Below are 18059 nucleotides of genomic sequence, written 5' to 3' on the forward strand. Positions count from 1 at the left end.
CCGCACATCTCTAACTGAGCAACATATGTCTGAGTTGTTGCTACTGACAACATCTGAACTGACTCCTGACATAGGAGAATTATCAAAAAAAAACAATGTCAGAAATCACATTGATTGTACCATTTACTTGGATTTAGATTTTTGCTACATAAAATGTTGTTTCGTTATTTGGCAGTAGATGCTATTTATTTTATTATTTTGATAAACGGCAATAAAATTTCAATATGTTTACTTGTTTTTTGTATAAAACAAGACTTTAAAAAGCTTAGGTAACGAAAATATGAACCGTCAGTATTCAGTAGCCCGCCAGTGATTTTTAAATCATTAATTTCGCCCAACTGTTAAAAAGGTTGGGCAGCCTTGGTCTAATGCATTGTACAGACATATGAGTCGACGAAGAACACAACCCGCTATGGAAATTTCTGCTGGTTCTGATTTGCGAAATATCAAAATTCCGATTTCAATTTCCGAAAAATTCCAGAGCCGGTTTTGCAAGTCGACGACTCATATAGTTTTATATTATTGGTTAATGAACTTGGATGCATTCTGTTAGCCACAACTTGTTATAATAGATTACCTATAATTAGTAATTAGTAAAAATTACAGCACACTTCAGGTGATTTGTCACAAAAATGACGCTACTTAGATCATCTAAATATTATTATTATTAATCTCTTACACGCTATATATGACTTTAGCACCGCCACAGACCGAGCTGGTTTGAATCAATTCATTCTGATCCTGATTGCCGACGATATGACCTGTCGCTATCCACCTTCTCGTTAAACATGAAATTAAATTATAAGTGTTAAACCAATTACAAATCAACTTGTAAGTAACTGGTCAAGTAACTGTATGCATCACCCTCTAACATATGTTCCTGCATTCCTCTGCCCAACCTGTTACCCAATTACCTGTCCCTGTCTGACAGTGTGTAGCACCTTTACAAAAAATTATTTATTCTTGACCAGTCTGTTAAGAAAACCGGTAAAGTGAACATGTTCCTTTAGTTCCTGATTCGATTTAGTAGCAACCCGTGGCACGCCCATAGTTTAAAAAAATTGAAACAATCCAGATGAACATAATATTGATGTTTTCTCTTTTGATTGAATGTTCAGTGTAACAGATCCTCTACATTCTTTGACCACTGGTTCCAGACCATTGATGTTGTCATTTCTGACCAAGATTTGCTCATCTGTGAATTAGTATCAACACAAAGTCTCCATGGGATGTTGAACATTATAAAAATATAAACCATTTTCTGACACACCCATCTTTAAAATGCGCCGCTTGCAAAATATTATTATGTCTTCATTTTGTAGCACATAAAAAATGCTACGCTAACTTTTTGCCTGATTAGAATTACACATCCCAAAGTGGTAGATACTCTCAGTATTCCCCTGGTGAGAGACCACCATTCATAGTCGAAATGTTGCAGAAAATTTGAATCTGTTATAAGATCTGTGGGCAAAAATGGATAATTTTTTTTTTTTAATAATGTTCAATATTATATTATTTATATTTAGCTTCTCGTATTCCACACCCAAAGTGTTGGAGACATTGTTTATAACAATGAGACTGTGACTGGAATATAATGCACATGATAATGTACAGGGTGACTGGTACTAGCTGCTGCAAAATAGTAGAGACATTTACAAGCACAAGTTTATTTGAAAGTCGTAACAATTCTTAACAATTATAGACGTTTTTCTGAAAAACCCCTTTTTCTTTATCTTATTAATCATGCCAAGATTGACCTTGTATGCTTCTTCGTAATTTTGACATTTATTGTTTTCCTACACATTTGTTTCAGGATTTCATTTCTTTTACATTCATTCTTTCCCTGATAATTTTATACCTTTCTGCCATACATCATTGTTGGTATCGGAAATCTATTGTGGACTGCTAGCTTCCCTTCATTTTACAACTTATAAAGCCACTATTACATTCAGTTCTTCAATGTACTTGCTTTCTCCCTTCTGTAAAATTTCGTAAAAGACTACCCGTTTCTCACAAACATCCTTTCGAAGTTTACAAACCCATCCACTGTTGACTAGAGTTGAAGATACTGCTAGTATTGCACTGGTGAGAGACAACAACTCAAATTCAAAATATTCCTAAAATTTACTTTAGCTATTTATAGTAGTCAGATATTAATTGCCACGTATCTACCTTTCCGAACTTTCTCAATCTGGGGATAGCTGGTGATATTTTACCATTCTGAGTCGGAACATTACTTGTATTGGCTTTAATCCTGCCTGACCATATCCGATTAGCCGGGTACATCTATAACTTCGTCCTCACTTTCTTCTGGCTCGCACTGTGGCTTGGGACAGTTGGGACCAGTAATCACATATTTTTTATTTTTTGGAATAACTTAATGAGTAAAACCTCAAATTGTAATATTTAATTATTGAAGACACTGTCTAGATTGCATGTTCGGGCATATATACCGATAGATATTTTCAACAATTATTTCCTACCTTCCTGTCCTTGTAACCCTGTCACCAGGAGACGAAAGGTTTGCCAGTACAGTTTCTACACCGCCTCTGTAAGGTTGCATTCAAAGTTTAGTGGAATTTCGCCGTGGAGTTTCTTTACGTGCTGGCAAAGAGGAACATTGAGGACGACACCATAACCAAGGTAGGACTTTCATTATTCTGGTGGCATCCTTTTATAGATCCCGTTCGTTCCCCTTTTGCCATACAATATTTTTGGAAGAAATTCGCGGCCGGAAATATATCCGGTTATTTCCAAGAGCTATCGAACCATTGCATTTAGTTCGAGTTGAATCTTGCAAACATATATAAAGATAGCAGCCAATAAAAATGTGCTGTGAGAAAAATGAAGGCAATGTCGGTAGTTCTTATTCGAAGTATGATACAGTTAAATATGACCGAAGGATATAGGGTCTTATTAGCTCAGTTGGTAGAGCGGTGCCCCGGCAAGGAAAGGGTCCTGGGTTCGAGTCCTAGATGTGACCGTATCTTTTTCTGTTTCAAATATTTGTTTAGGAATTGCTAATATTGTCATCAATAATTAAACGAATTTTTTTGTTTAAATATTTAGAGTCAATATCCAATCACTCTGTACTGTGTTCTACCCATTTACAATAAATTATTGAGCCGTCAGTGTGATTCTAGTTCTGACCCGTGCTGTGCGCGCTAATTGAGACTCCTATTGTGTTCCATATTGCCCAGTGAAAATATCACAACAATACTATCTAGAATCTAGCATGTAGTGTTATTTAAAATAGTTTATAAATAATTGCGTTGTCCAGTAAGTCCAAAAAGATTTTGTTCACAAAATCATATAAATGTTTGTGATCACTGAATTTAAAAAATATTATAAAAAATTCTACTATAATTTATATAATATATATTATCTAACTTTGTCTGTAAAAAAATATGCATAAAGGAGTATGGACTTACACCGTACGGTGGTTGTAGAAATCCTCCTATTAATTATTAATAACTAACCATGCTTTGCTGTGGCTTGTTGCTTTTACGTCCAAAAGATGGCGCTGTTTTTTACACCGGTGACATCTGAATAATATAGGTATATAAAACACATGCGTATTCCAAAGCAACGGTGCGTCAAAAATTTAAAGCAATCCTGAAGAAGTTTCGGAGATTTAAGATTTTGAACAAATGAACATTTACATTTTTATTTCTATTTTATTATTATTATTATTTTTTTAAAGAGTAACAAACATTCCCAGGTTACGAATAACCTGACAATATTTGAAAATCTTCTACAACCACAGCAGTAAGCGGAAAATGTTGCTTGTGTTGTGATGGAGGACTTAGCCAGCCGAGGAATTGAACACACTAGGCCTGGGTGAGACCCAAACGCGCTGTCAACTCAGCCACCGACCGGTCATAGATTAAATTTTTTATTATTAATAATTATTTATTTAATATCCACCATATAAATAATTACATGTCACAGAATATAAGCATGATCAAACACTAGTAATAATTTAAACAAAAATAACAATTAACTGTGGCATTTAATCATAAAATGACGACAGAAAGTATAAAATTAATACAAGCTCTAGAAGAAGATTCAAGTATAGGGTTTTCCAATAAGAGGTGTTATTTTGAATATTAATTAAGGAATTAATGATTTTTTATCGCCGGAATTGGATGGTATTGATATGGACAACGTTTACTTTCAACAAGACGGCGCTACGTGCCACACAAGCAACGAAACCATTGATCTTTTACGGGAAAAGTTTCCGGACCGTGTTATCTCTCGAAGAGGTGATCACAAATGGCCACCGAGATCTTGTGATTTAGCACCTTGCGACTTCTTCCTTTGGGGCCACGTGAAAGAGAAGGTCTACGCCAACAGCCCAGCGTCGATTCAAGACCTCAAAGATGGAATTCGTGAGGCTATCGAGGACATACGGCAGCCACTTTGCGATTTGGTTATGGAAAATTTCATGAAAAGGATATGGTCCTGTAGGCGTGGTCGTGGTGGTCATTTGACTGATGTTATTTTTCACTATTAACGGCATACCTTCCTCTTTATAATGAAATAAACATTCAATCATTTATATTAAAATATGATATTTTTCTTTGAATATCAAAATAACACCTCTTATTGGAAAAACCTTTATATACAAAATATTATAAACAAGTATGAGTAGACTTAGGTTTAATTAATAATGATTTAGAAGATATGATAGTATAGCCTTTTTGTACCTAGCTTTTGTGCAGTTAAACCGCTATATCTGCGTACCTATTACCAACTTCATGTAATCTCGGTACAAGCGAGTGTTTGAAATGCTCAGTCCTGGAATTGTTACATTTAAACATGTTTGTTATTTGTTTTTGGGGTATTATGCCGTGTTGCGCTAACTCATTCTTTAGGATTTCAGAACACTTCAGAGCTTGTAAACTCGGCCACCCTGACAAATCGGCAATTGCCGAGCATTTGATTGACACCGGGCATTACTTTGGATTTGTTCCTGAAATCCTGGGGAGACCCAAAACTTATAGAGCACGGCTGATTACGGAGGCCATTGAAATTCATAAAAATCCCGTAAACATTAATAGAGACGATGGAGCTAAGCTCAATAGTTCTTGGTATCCGGTAATTTCCGGATACACCAGAGCTAAACGAAGAAAACCACTTTAAATAAAAATGATACGTTAATGTTAGCTCAGAGGGTTGGAGCTGGCAACACGGTATCACAACCTCATAATTAAGCTCACATTTTAACACAACCTCAAATAACACATCTGCCCTGATGATGGACACTGCAATACTGTCCGAAACGTTGGCTAAAGAAGGAGTTAGCGCAACACGGCATAACACCCCAAAAACATATAACAAAAATACTTTTGGCCGTGAAAATCTTAAATCATATTTCATTTAAACATGGTTTTAGAACGAGTAGCTCTTATTGGCAAATGAAATTCAATGAAGTTAATTAAATCAAGGCTATCTACACTACCATTTACAATTTTGAACATAAAATAATAAGTCGGATATAATTCTTCGATCTGAGAGTTTTAATTTTTTCATTAATTTTATACTTTCAATAAGAATACGGAGTTTATAGTTACCGTGTGTTAGGATATCTGATTAATTCGGTTATTTCATTATAATATATGTATTTTTTAGTCAAAGTCTGATTTTTTATAATACATACTATGAATACAATTTGATATATAATGCAATACCATGAATAATACAAAAAATAACAATTTTAAAAATTAAAAATATCTTACTTTTTCGTATAATTTCTTCTTTTAAAAGCGACATAACTTACTTCCATTGAACACATTAAGTTTTTAGCTCGTAAAAAAGACAATGTTATTTTTTGAGATGATCTCTATTCAGATGCTGCATTAAAAAAGTAATTATGTATATAAAATTTCCTCAATAGAAAAAATCGCAAAGTGTGCTCCGAAAATTATGAAAATAAAATGGTTCTGTAATTTAATATGCTAAAGGTACAAAAAATTCGTAGTGTCATCAAATGCTTAACTCGTATGTAAAGAGATTTTTGCTCAATTTTAAAGTATGTAGTGTTTTTGTTAAAAAATTTCACAAAAATCACTTTCGCCTATTAATTATAATCATTTTTTTATAATTGGCACTCTCTCTCTATCATTCGCATTTAAATATCTTCCTTTCAAACCATCTTCAGTAATCTTCTTCTTCTTTTTGAACGCTTATAGCGGAGCCTTAAGGGGTGTGAGAATGTTGCATGCTGGTAAAAGTTCCCAACCAATCAAAACCTTAAAATAGATCTGATTGCTTTCGAGTTCAATCGTTTTCTCGGTAAACTTTGTGATTGACTTTTGACTACATATAATATGACCCTACACTGTTTCACTACCATTTGCAGGTTTGAGTTTGTGTTCCAAGTTCTGACTTAAGTTTTTCTTGCGAATAAGGCATTTTTTATGACAGGATGAATTTGCGGTAACTTGCCATCAGCATCTATATGTGATTCAAAATTCCGAGTCATCGCTGCCACAAGCAATAATGCATGCTTTTAAATTTGCCTCAAGATATCTCGACTCTCTCCATATATGGCGCTAAACTCAAGCTTAATGCATTCGAGGTTGTCTAAATCCCAGAGGGTAGATCTCTCAGATGGATCAAGCTCTATTTCTATATAAAGCTTTGACTTAGTTCCTTTCCATACTCTGTGACATATAGTCTTAGTGTGTCTAGTGTGAACGCATAAATCTGAACTTGAACGTAGCACGGTGAAACTGGTTTGGTCTAAAGAAATATATCAAAGTTTCAAATCAAAACCTTACAATGAACTCCACAACATCCTCCCACAGATATAAAATGAATAGAATGGTTTAATGAGTACAAATCAGGACTAAAAATCTGGCTGATAGAGGTTAACAAAAAAACTCTTAAAGAACACAAAAAACGACATAGATGACAAATAAAATAGAATTAAATAACTTTAGTCAGCTTCAGCACAGGACCCTCGTGAGGAGGACTCATACCATAGTATAGTAATAATACCATTACTATTTAAATTCACCACAATATTTTGTGATGCACAATGTTCTATATAGTCTAAAAAGAAACTCTCTACAGGGCAACCAGCTTCTCAGAAGCTAACTTAATTCCAGCTTCAATGGAACCCCCGTGCGAATGTCAATGGTTATTTAAATTTTAATTTGACTTGTAACTATTCTAGAGAAACTAGAGGTCACTGCCCATTTTCTGTTTCAAAGCCCTCAAAGAACAAAATTACTGAGGCTTGCTAAGAGAAATCTCTGTATCCATACATACGTAATTAATATTTCTATACCAATTACTTGTTTTTATGTATCTCTCACTTGACTTATGGAGTGTGCTATTTGTTGTTGCAGAAGTGTCCCACCTCCGCCCCCATGGGGATGCTACGTGCGGGGGAATTCTCCCCCAACCACCCCGACATCGCACTGAGCACCCGCCCGCTAGAGGGGGGCCAGAGAGACGTATTCGTGGGGCTCGGCCTGTACGAAGAGCGCCGAAAGGAGCTGCTGCAGAGGAGGCAGAAGGAGTACCGCGAATACCTTGCGCAGGTACACTTCAATCAAACAAACCAAAACCATCCATCCTTGTATATATATATATATATATATATATCATGGCATCGCGCTGAGAAACTGAGAAAGGGCTTAATTTAAGTTGCATTCACTTACCAGTATCTTCATGAAAGTTAAACAGACTGACTGAATGATCTCAACATCCCACTTTGACCTCCACCATATGAAGAAAAAACAGGAAAGTTAATAAATCAAAATGCAATGTTCTTGTTTCCAGCAAAGGACCATGAATGCGCTGGCTAAGCAGCAGCTGCACTTGGCTACTGTGAGCGCTGCTGATGACTTCCACCATCCACATCACCAAGTCAACCAAGACCACCTCAAGTCTTTCCTAAGTCCGGCCGGGGGCTGGCAGGGCGAATGGAGGGGGCAGCAACCAGTAGAGGTAAATTACAAATGCATTATTTGTTGAGGGCTCTGTAACGCGACAGGGCTTTAATCTAGGTCCACTCCTATTTTTAATTTTTTAAAGTGATATCTCAGAGGTTAGTCTGCATTCAAGGTCTCTTATTTTTGCTATAGCCTAGAACTATTCACAGTACCACATTGGAAAAATTGCTTGTTGCCCGGAGAAAAAGGAACTTCTATTCATGATTTTATTCTTAGGGCCTTACTAATAAATGTGTATTAAATTTTACCCATGATAAATAGTTATTAATGTAGGGTAAATGGTTGTTTATCGGTTGTGTAAAATTTAAAACACATTATTAGTAAAGGGTTAATATTTTACTTTTTCTTACCAAGGTGCGCCATTTTTGGTTTTACTGGTATAGTGTGGAAAGACTATATTTAAACTTGACAAAATTAATAAACTTGTACAAAAACCACAATAATTTGTTTGTATTATGTACTATTCATCTATTTTTTTCGTAATATGTCCATGATTTGAGCACGAATTGCATTCATCAAATCGAGCCCAGTAATGTGCCTAACATTTAGACTGATTTTTTTTGTGTTCGAATCTAAACTTGAAAAATTTTTTTGGGGTATATTTTAATTGCGATTATCAAGTTTGTATGTACTCTGATAAAAGAGTTTTGGGGTGATTACCTATGTTGTTCATCCTCATCCTTTCGCCAACATTTCGGAGCAGTGTCCATCATCAGAACAGATGTGCAGAGTGCTGTAAAAAGAGTATTTATGTGCGTAGTTATAATATCTTGTTGCCATTGTCAATCCTCTTTAATGTAGTTATGTAACAAACACCCATAGACCATTTACGAACCAATGATGTTCTTTGTATTAAATATATTTTTTGCTTGAATGTGTTTGTAAATAAATTCTCTCCTTAAGCATGCAAATCCCGCCAAGCAACAGCCCCCGGATACTCCCGAAGACATGTTCCATCATCCACATCACCAGGTCAATCAGGACCACCTCAAGTCCTTTCTCAGTCCGGCCGGGGGCTGGCAGGGGGAGTGGGGGAACAGACACGCAGGAGGGGGAAGGCGGCCATCTTCTGTTGCCGTGCAGACTGACCCTGAGAACATGGTGAGACAAATTATTCAATAATAATGAAACATATATTTTATTATTTATAAATTTTTTGACCCTGGTGTTTGAACTCCCGCCACATTTGACACTGTCATCCAATTGGCCATCAAAGCTATTTTTCAAAATATTTTTATGGCTGAAGGGAGTGGTGAAGGGAAGAAGATGGAAAGAGGAAGATTGGGAAGTACGTACTTGGCTATCAAGATCTAGTCACCAAATACAGTCAATGCCATTTCTAGCAACATCTCGATTCTGATTGGTGGTCTTTCACCAGGATGTAACTGAGAGTACTATGATCATGGATGTCACAGAAACCGATTCTCGGCCCGTCAGTGTTTGGTCAAGTTTTAAGATGGCTTGTTTGATCAGCCGTTAAGCATAATGGTTATTTATTTAATTATTAATGCCCTTTTATTGGCTTTTAGATAGGAATAGTAAAATCATACAGTTTTTTAAATTTATTTTTATACTTAACTGAACTACTCCAGCAACAATCTTTTGTATTTTTTTAGTGATAAATTGAATATGACTCTATATAATTTTTACCTCCATTAGTATTCTGGACAATGATGAGGAGTATATAAAATGTGGTAGTTAGTCCCAGAATATTTGCCCTGAAATAATTCCCGACATCTAATATTAAGTAGTGGAATCCGAAAGCTTATCAGTGCAAGCAATTCTGGACTGTCAAATGCACCATCTATCAGACAATTTAAGCATATTCAGATATTTTAAATATGGCTTTTATTTCTACTAATATAATTTATCTCGTTTTTAGATGGCGATGGATAGACGTCTAACCCAAGCAGAGCGCGAGCTTTCTCCTCGCCCCATTCCCAACAGTCCTCCTATACGCTCGCGATACATTCCGGACCGTGAGCAAATAATACCTCGCGTGCAGCAAACCCAGCTTGTGCAGACCCGGAGTCAAGGCTACCAGTCGAACCCACAAAGCCAGGCATACCCTCAGTCCCAGCAGCAGGATTGGCGATTGCTTGTTGAGAAGGTTAACATAGGAACACAGAACAATTTGATAGTGCCAAGCAATGCACCAAAATATCTCCCGTCTACCAATCAAGATAATAATTATACAGGGGGCTACTTTGATCAAGCAATGAATGGTGAGTTACTTTAAGAATTATAAGCCTTCAAATGCTCTTTTTCTTATTTGTGTGCGTTTCAACTTCTGTCACATTGACTTCATTGACGATCAGTGCCATTTTGAATTTTAAACATTTTACGATCATCTTAAATGCCGATTCTCGGACCGTTTTGATTTTGAATTTGAAACAGTGTTAGTTGTCAAGCACCCGGAATGGAAGAAGGCACCCGGAATGAGGCAATCTAAAGTACTCATAAACGGACCGGACCCTAACCGAACCAGGCAACTACTCGATATGGACAGAAACTCACTGAGGGAACTGGTAGGACTATTAACGGGACACTGCCATCTCAGGAGACACATGCAACTGTTGGGAGTGGAAAACACCAACATCTGTAGGAAATGTGAAGAGGAGGAAGAGACTCCAATTCACCTATGGTGCCAATGTCCCGCTCTGCTGGGAATAAGGCTCAGATACCTGGGAAGACACAGTGTGGAACCAGAAGACATCGCCACATATCCAATGACAGCCCTGGTGAACTTCATAAAAGGGACCGGGTTACTGGCAAGGGAATGAGGTAAAATGGGAGATAGTACAATGGGCCTATGGCCTAAGTGCTCGCGGGGAACGTAAGTAAACCGCCTCCGACTTTAAAAAAAAAAAAAATAGTTGTCAAGCATGAAAACAATATCGTTATGCTTGACGGCTGATCACAATTTGATCAAAAGCTGAAACGGATCAAGAATCTGCATTTAACAGGAACGGATGTTGAAAAATTCAAAATGGAACTGATCATTATTCAGCACTTGTGATGAGATTGAAACAGCTAAAGTAAAAAAATTTCAAGTTAGTTAACTATTGAGTTTTGACTTTGTTTGATTTTTTTCAGGCGTGGGAAAGAATATCTTCAGGAAAGACAGTCCCAGAGCCCGGCTATTGCAAGATTTGAGACACACGTACATGCCGTCTTTGTTTGATGAAGATGCCATCAAGCAGAGAAATGAGGAAATGGAACAGGTGAGCCATCTTATCTGTATTGTGTCATCACCCCAAAGTAACAGTGGGATGTCTAGAAAAAACCTGTTGTGTATATTAGAACTTTTAGGAATAAAGCACTCTCTCAGTAATCAGCATCTCGATTATCCGACAACTACTATAATCCGCCATTATTTTTACTAGTTGTAAGTACAAAATCAAGATCTGTAATTCACCGGTATTCATGTGTCGTATTTAGTACTCCGCCGTGTGCCTAGACTCGAGCGCCAATCTTCGTACACCGATGGGTTGAGTTATCTTACACTTACACATTTAGTTACGATAACGCTATCGACCTTATTCTCACTGACCATTTTACCAGTCACCAGAGTTATTGTTGTTTTAGGAAATTTTGGTTAGTCCTCTGTATTCTAGCAACTGTCGCATGTGTTTCTGTGCATTTTTTTTTAATAAGTTTACAAAATGGAGTGTTTTCGCAAGCGTAAACATGGCACTTTAACTTTAAACATAAATATGGAAATTATATCTAAGATCAATAGCGGCCTTTGTTTGTTTTTACGAAATATCTATTTAAATTTTTGCATAATATTTTGTACTTATGCACTATAATCCACGGCTTTCACTAATTGGACACATGCCCTGTTTTCGGGGTGGCAGATTGGTGAGATAGTCCTGTAATTATTAAAGTTATGTAATAATTAATTATTGAAGACAATATTAGCGATTCCTAAATGAAAATTTGAAACAAAAAAAGATACGGTCACATCTAGGACTTGAATCCAGGACCCTTACCTTGCCGGGGCACCACTCTACCAACTGAGCTAATGTGACCCTATCTCCTTCGGTCATATTTAACTTTATCATACTTCGAATAAGAACTACCAACATTATCTTTATTTTCTCATCGCACATTTTTATTGGCTGCTATCTTTATGTATGATCGCAAGATTCAACTCCAACTAAATACAATCTAGACAGTGTCTGAGATAAATATATCTTATTTTAATTTTAATGTGTGACATCTATTGACTCTATCTGCAAGTCTAGGATGAATATTTTATTTTTGGAATAACTTAATGAGTAAAACCTCAAATTGTAATAGTTAATTATTGAAGACAATATTAGCGATTCCTAAACGAAAATTAGAAAAAGATACGGTCACATCTTGAACTTGAACCCATGACCCTTGCCTTGCCGGGGCACCGCTCTACCAACTGATCTAATATTGTCTTCAATAATTAAATATTACAATTTGAGGTTTTACTCATTAGGTTATTCCAAAAATAAAATAAAGTTATGTAGTTCACCTATTTAATGACATAGCATTCATGTTCTACTTAATTGCAATAGAACTCATTCCAACCTAAAAGTACCACAGTAATAATATCTCAGAACAGTTTATTCAAGAAATCCCACTGTTTTGGGGTGTCAATGTCATTATGAGAATATGCCATCATTACAAATTCATTCTTTTGTACTGGTCAGTTTAGACTCGAAAGGAATATACATAATAATATTTTTGATGTCAATTTTTAACACAAGCCAATTTGTAAGGGTTATATGTAAAATTATTCTGTTTTATAAAGGATGCTGCATCTAAGAGAGCAGCCTACCAACTGGACCTGAAGAAACAGATTGATGAACAACACAGGATCAAGGAGGAACGTAAAAGGCATGAAAAGTAAGCTTTTTAATTTTTACATCCACGTTGCTAATGACCAAGAATGACATTTTTGAATTTTGTTTCTCTGTGCTGGATACAGCGATTACCGATGGTATTAAATAATGTGTTGTTTTTCACTTCAGAATGTTGGAAGAGGCAGAAACTCGCCGCCTTGAAGAGCACTTGAAGATGTTGAAGTTATCTCAGGAGACGGAGATGGACAAACAGCAACAATTGGCTATTAGGGTAAGAGGAGACTTTAGGACATTGAAAATATGTAAAACATCAATCCAATTTCTAGTACAGCCTAGAGATGGGTCATGACTCATTTTATTAAGAGCGGGAGCCACGGTACGGCTCAAAGAGTCGACTCAATTGAACAACGGCTCAATTGAATGGGAGTCTTGAGCTCAAAGCGTATGAGCAATGAGAATGCTTTACTCGCTCGATATGACTCGCCTGATACGGCTCCTCCGGTGCGGCTCCCCCGATGCGGCTCCCTGCATAAGCACATGAATGATCGTACAACTCTTGGTACCAGAATGCCGCCTTGTACCACTATAAAAATAGGATGCTAGGTATTTAGTAGGTGTAAATACATACGTCCAAGTCCTGATATCGGACTTTCATTAGTAGTTCACGTCTCTGAGTATGTAAAAACGATTAATACTTGGATAATTTTAATTGTGCTATTTTTCTAAGTATCTCCTGAAAAAAAAAGAGTAACCATTCAATTGAGCCGTGGTACGGTTTACCGGGAGTCATATGAATACAGCTCATCGAAAGAGCGAGATCAACTGTGGCGGCACGTACATGAACCCCTTCATTGCCCACAACTTGTTCTGAAAAGGGAGAAAGCTCATAATTATTGTCTTATTTTTATTGCAGCATTTTGGTGAAATATGTATTTCCTCAAGGCAAATATGTAGAATTTTACTGTTGAAAGTTTATATATTTTCATAATATTGTATCATAATACAAGTAATATCACCGTAATTTTTTTTATTTTTTTTTATTTTTTTATTTATTATAAATTTTTAAAGATACAAGTTTTATGCAGTCCCATAAAGCTGTCACACATGACGGCTTGTCTGTAGGTTCTACAAATAATATATATAAACATTTTTAATTTTTAATACATGTATGACACAAAATTATACAATAAACAATATCACAAAATAATATATATCAAAGTACCTACCTATATACAAATTATTTAGGCAGGTACGTTGAGATGTTCAGGAATACATCAATAATAAAGTTCAGAGATACATTGATTCGTCGCTTATTAGCCAATGCTTAGTGTTTTTGGGGCAGGGTCTCTCATTATTCTGAGGTTTAAAAGAATTATTAAATTTATTGAAAATCTCTGGTATTAAATATTTAAGCGTTCGGCTTCCATACTTATTTGTTACTCTTGGAATAATGAGGCCCTTATTTTCAGTGAATCTTGTTGTGTGATTATGCACCGGTTGCTTTTTATATTTGCTATCTCCCTCATTATCCATTATAATAATGTACCAAAGAAGACCCTTTATTGGAAGTAGGCCCTCAGAACAATACAGTAGTTTTAGATTACTTCTTTGTCTGTAGATATTCGGTGGTACAATTTTTTTTATTATAGCAATTTGTAAGTTTTGTATATATTTAATATAAATATTGCTTGAGTGCCCCCAAGTTCGTATGCCATATCTGAGTATGGATTCGACCATAGAAAAATAAATTATTTTAAGAGTACAATGAGGCAAAACAAATTTCAGTTTATAAAAATTACTTGCAAAATATCGGAGCTGGTTACAGATTTTAGCCACTTGTTTATCCCATTTAAATTTATTGTCTACTATTAGTCCCAGATAAGTATATTCGTTAGTAAAGTCAATTGTTTCACAGTGGCAAATATTTTCAATTTTTCTATGAATACATTCAGAATTATGAGCAATTATTTTGGGTATATTCCATATTCCCAGGCTTGGTGATTTTACATACATACATTTTGTTTTTTTAACATTAATAATTAAACCAACATCATGAGCCCATTTTTAATTAAATAAATAAATTGTAGTAGAGGCTTCTTTTACGCAGATGTTGTAAAAATGTCCCACATATCTTCTACTACTTCACTACTAATCTAGGATTAAACTGGTGATGAAACACCGGGCCTAAATGTAATAATTTTCTCAATTTACTTTCAGATGAGAAAAGACTCGAACGAATTTGAACGAAGACGATTAAAACTTCAAACCGAGATTGAGAATGAGAAGAAAGCCATGAGGATGGTCAGAAACCAGCCTAAACCTCCCCCAGAATCTCCCACAAGAACCACTCGATCGAACCCAGTCGCTAGAACCAACGCTCCAAACAACGAAATGGAGAACAGATCGAACCTACCTTTCTATTACACTTCGCCGAGATTGGAAAATAACGAAGTTGAACCAGAAATACTCAGCTATAATGTACGAAGAAACAATCCGCATTTGGGGCAAGATCCACCTCCCAAAAGAGTCCCATATTCTACAAACATCCCCGATAATTCAATCTTCGCTGAGTCGATTCCTGTCAAAAATTATAATATCGACGATTTGGCTACTGATTCTCATTCCAATCAAAGAAACAATAATATTTCTGAGATCAAAGACAAGAAGAGACACAACATTGAAGTAGAACACCGGAGAATCAAAGAAGACGTCGATAATTTCAATAGGAATCGAACAAATCGAAATAAAAATGATCGACCGAGTTACGAACCAGCGTTCCTCAGTAAAAACATCACGGAAATGATAGACACGAAGAATCTAACAAAGTCTCGAAATTATAATGCTAATTTTGACGACTCTTTACCGATTCCCGTTCTACGCGAACCCGAGAAAAATGTCAAGATACAGAATGAGTTTATCACCGAAGAACAGAACCACACGAGCGATGCGATGAGAAATGTAGAAGAAAAATGGAAAGTTCCGGCAGTTCAGAAAAACATCTTAAAGAATAATTTTTCGCCTGACGGTAAGCAGGAGAATATTCTGACACAGTTGGGTTCGATTCGCAGACAGCTGCAACTTGAACAGCTGAAGTTGGATCAGTCACAAATGTTCCCAAAGCAGAAAATGGTCAAGTAATAATTATATCAAGTTTGTTATTTGAGTAGGAACTAATAAGTTATATAATTTGCTACTCATTCTGGTTTTAATCATATTATGGCATGACCTGTAATCTCATCTGCATGAAAAGGTTTTCCATGTTTTTTATAACGTTATGTAGTAATAGTTGTCAAATAATATGTGGATGTCTGCATTAAGCCTTGTTCACATCTGAAGAAAAATGTATCGGCGATTTTTTGTTGTAAGTGTCGTAGCTTGACTATTTACCCGTTCAGTTGTTGTTTTGACTTTGCACTTGTACATTGCAGAGCACATCGCAAGAACAGAAGAATGAAAATATTTTTTTATGTAAGGAAGAAAGTGTTCGTTTATGGAAAATTAACAATTTTTTCTTTGTACATACTTTGTTTTCCTTCTTTTTTCTTAGGGCATGCCTTTGCTGGTGATAAATACCTCTTGTGTGAATAAGGATTTGCAAGAAGTTAATTTCGCTTATGTCTTTCTGACAATACTGAGTTTATTAATTGAGACATCTTTTTAAATATAGTTTCATAAACCTTGATAATATATTATAATAAGTTTAAATGTATAATTTTCCCAATTCAGTAGAACTGATAAACTTAATATTATTTGTTATTTTATTTCACTAATTAATAGTATTTATTTTTGTGTATTTTTCTGTTTCTCAAACTGTGTCTTAGTAAATAATATTAAAATGACTGTTAAAAATAATCTCCAAAACCTAATAATAATAATTTTTCTTTATTACTTATTTCACTAATATAATACATAATCATATCCATTTAAACAAGCTCTTAATTTTGGCAATTTTTATTTTTTTTATCTGCATGATTTTCGATGATATCACATACCTACATATATACATATTATTATTTATTAAGTCAGATAAGAATTTTTTGCACTAAGTAAATAATCTGATATATTTATTATTGGCGGTAGATACAAATATGGTTATAAATTTTATAGCTTTGTTGTGAATTAAATGTTATTTATTGATTAAATTATTTTTTAGCGCATTTGGCAGCATAAGTAACAATTATCTTAAAAATAATACTTTTTTAATATTTTATGTCATTTCTTGATTTATTTAATTAATTTTGTAATATTTTGTTGACATATTGTAAATTCTGATTTGATTTTATTCCCGTTGAGTTATTATTGTTGTATGCGATTCAATGAATATTTTATCAATGGGCTCTTTTTGCGAATAGTAAGTCATCTTTTTATTTATTTACTAGTTATACCCCGCCACGCGTTGCTGTGGCGCAGTCGATCTGTGCAGACTGCAGATAGAGAAACAATAGCTCATCTTGCTTTTAAGTCCAATAGATGGCGCTATTTTTACCTGTCACAATATAGGTTTATAAAAAGACACGTTTATTTGAATGCAAGTTGTGTCAAAATTGGAAAACAATCAGTAAAGAACTTTAGAACATTTAAGATTTTGAACAAACGAACATTTTTATTTTTAAATATACTGGGTGTTTATAGATGTTTGAAATGTTAGTGTGAACAATTATTCAATTATAAAAACATTAAGGACGGGTTGTTTCGGAGAATTTGAACAATTCATCAAATTTCAACGTTCATTTCCGGGTTCTGTGAAAGTCCTATTCAAGTTCTATTAATATATCATTATAGGCTATTTGCTTGACAAAACTGAAATAAAAACAGAACTTGAAAAAATCTTTCACAGAACTTGAAAATGAACGTTGAAATTTGATGAATTGTTCAAATTCTCCGAAACAACCCGTCCTTAGTTAATAGATTAATACAATTCATAAATTTGAAAAAAGATTCAAAATAAAATCATGAATCATGAATAAAACAAAGGAAAGAATAAAGAGAGATTTATATCCATCTCTTATTATTTTAATAAAAAAAGATTCACGATACAATCATGAATGATGAATGAAACAAAGGAAAGAATAAAGAGAGATAAAATAAAAAAAGACTCACAATACAATCATGAATGATGAATAAAACAAAGCAAAGAATAAAGAGAGATAAAATAAAATAGCCGAAGATAATACAGGAAAGATTTGTTTGGATTTTATTTTTTTGGTCATCTGTCTTTCCTAATGACACTTAATAGTACCGAATTTTAACT

The 18059-nt window shown here is 34.9% G+C and overlaps 1 protein-coding gene across 2 annotated transcripts in view; it reads left to right on the plus strand.

Moving 5' to 3' along the window:
• Nucleotides 1–16725, plus strand: part of LOC149411861 (uncharacterized) — a 62169-nt gene extending 45444 nt beyond the window's left edge. The window contains exons 1-9 of one of the 2 annotated variants that reach the window (XM_089646500.1): nt 3138–3279; nt 7359–7553; nt 7795–7962; nt 8871–9068; nt 9850–10192; nt 11064–11191; nt 12757–12851; nt 12977–13079; nt 15026–16724. In XM_089646500.1, the coding sequence (XP_089502626.1) occupies nt 7380–7553; nt 7795–7962; nt 8871–9068; nt 9850–10192; nt 11064–11191; nt 12757–12851; nt 12977–13079; nt 15026–15946 (2130 nt within the window). In that variant the 5' untranslated portion in view covers nt 3138–3279; nt 7359–7379 and the 3' untranslated portion in view covers nt 15947–16724. Of the gene's footprint in view, nt 1–3137; nt 3280–7358; nt 7554–7794; nt 7963–8870; nt 9069–9849; nt 10193–11063; nt 11192–12756; nt 12852–12976; nt 13080–15025 lie in introns of those variants that run through there. The other variant, XM_089646499.1, reaches the window with a different exon arrangement.
• The last annotated feature ends 1334 nt before the right edge of the window (nt 16726–18059 follow it).

The sequence above is a fragment of the Hesperophylax consimilis genome, chromosome 24, assembly GCF_061612785.1.
Source record: "Hesperophylax consimilis isolate HC1 chromosome 24, BYU_Hcon_1.0, whole genome shotgun sequence".
Lineage (NCBI taxonomy): Eukaryota > Metazoa > Arthropoda > Insecta > Trichoptera > Limnephilidae > Hesperophylax > Hesperophylax consimilis.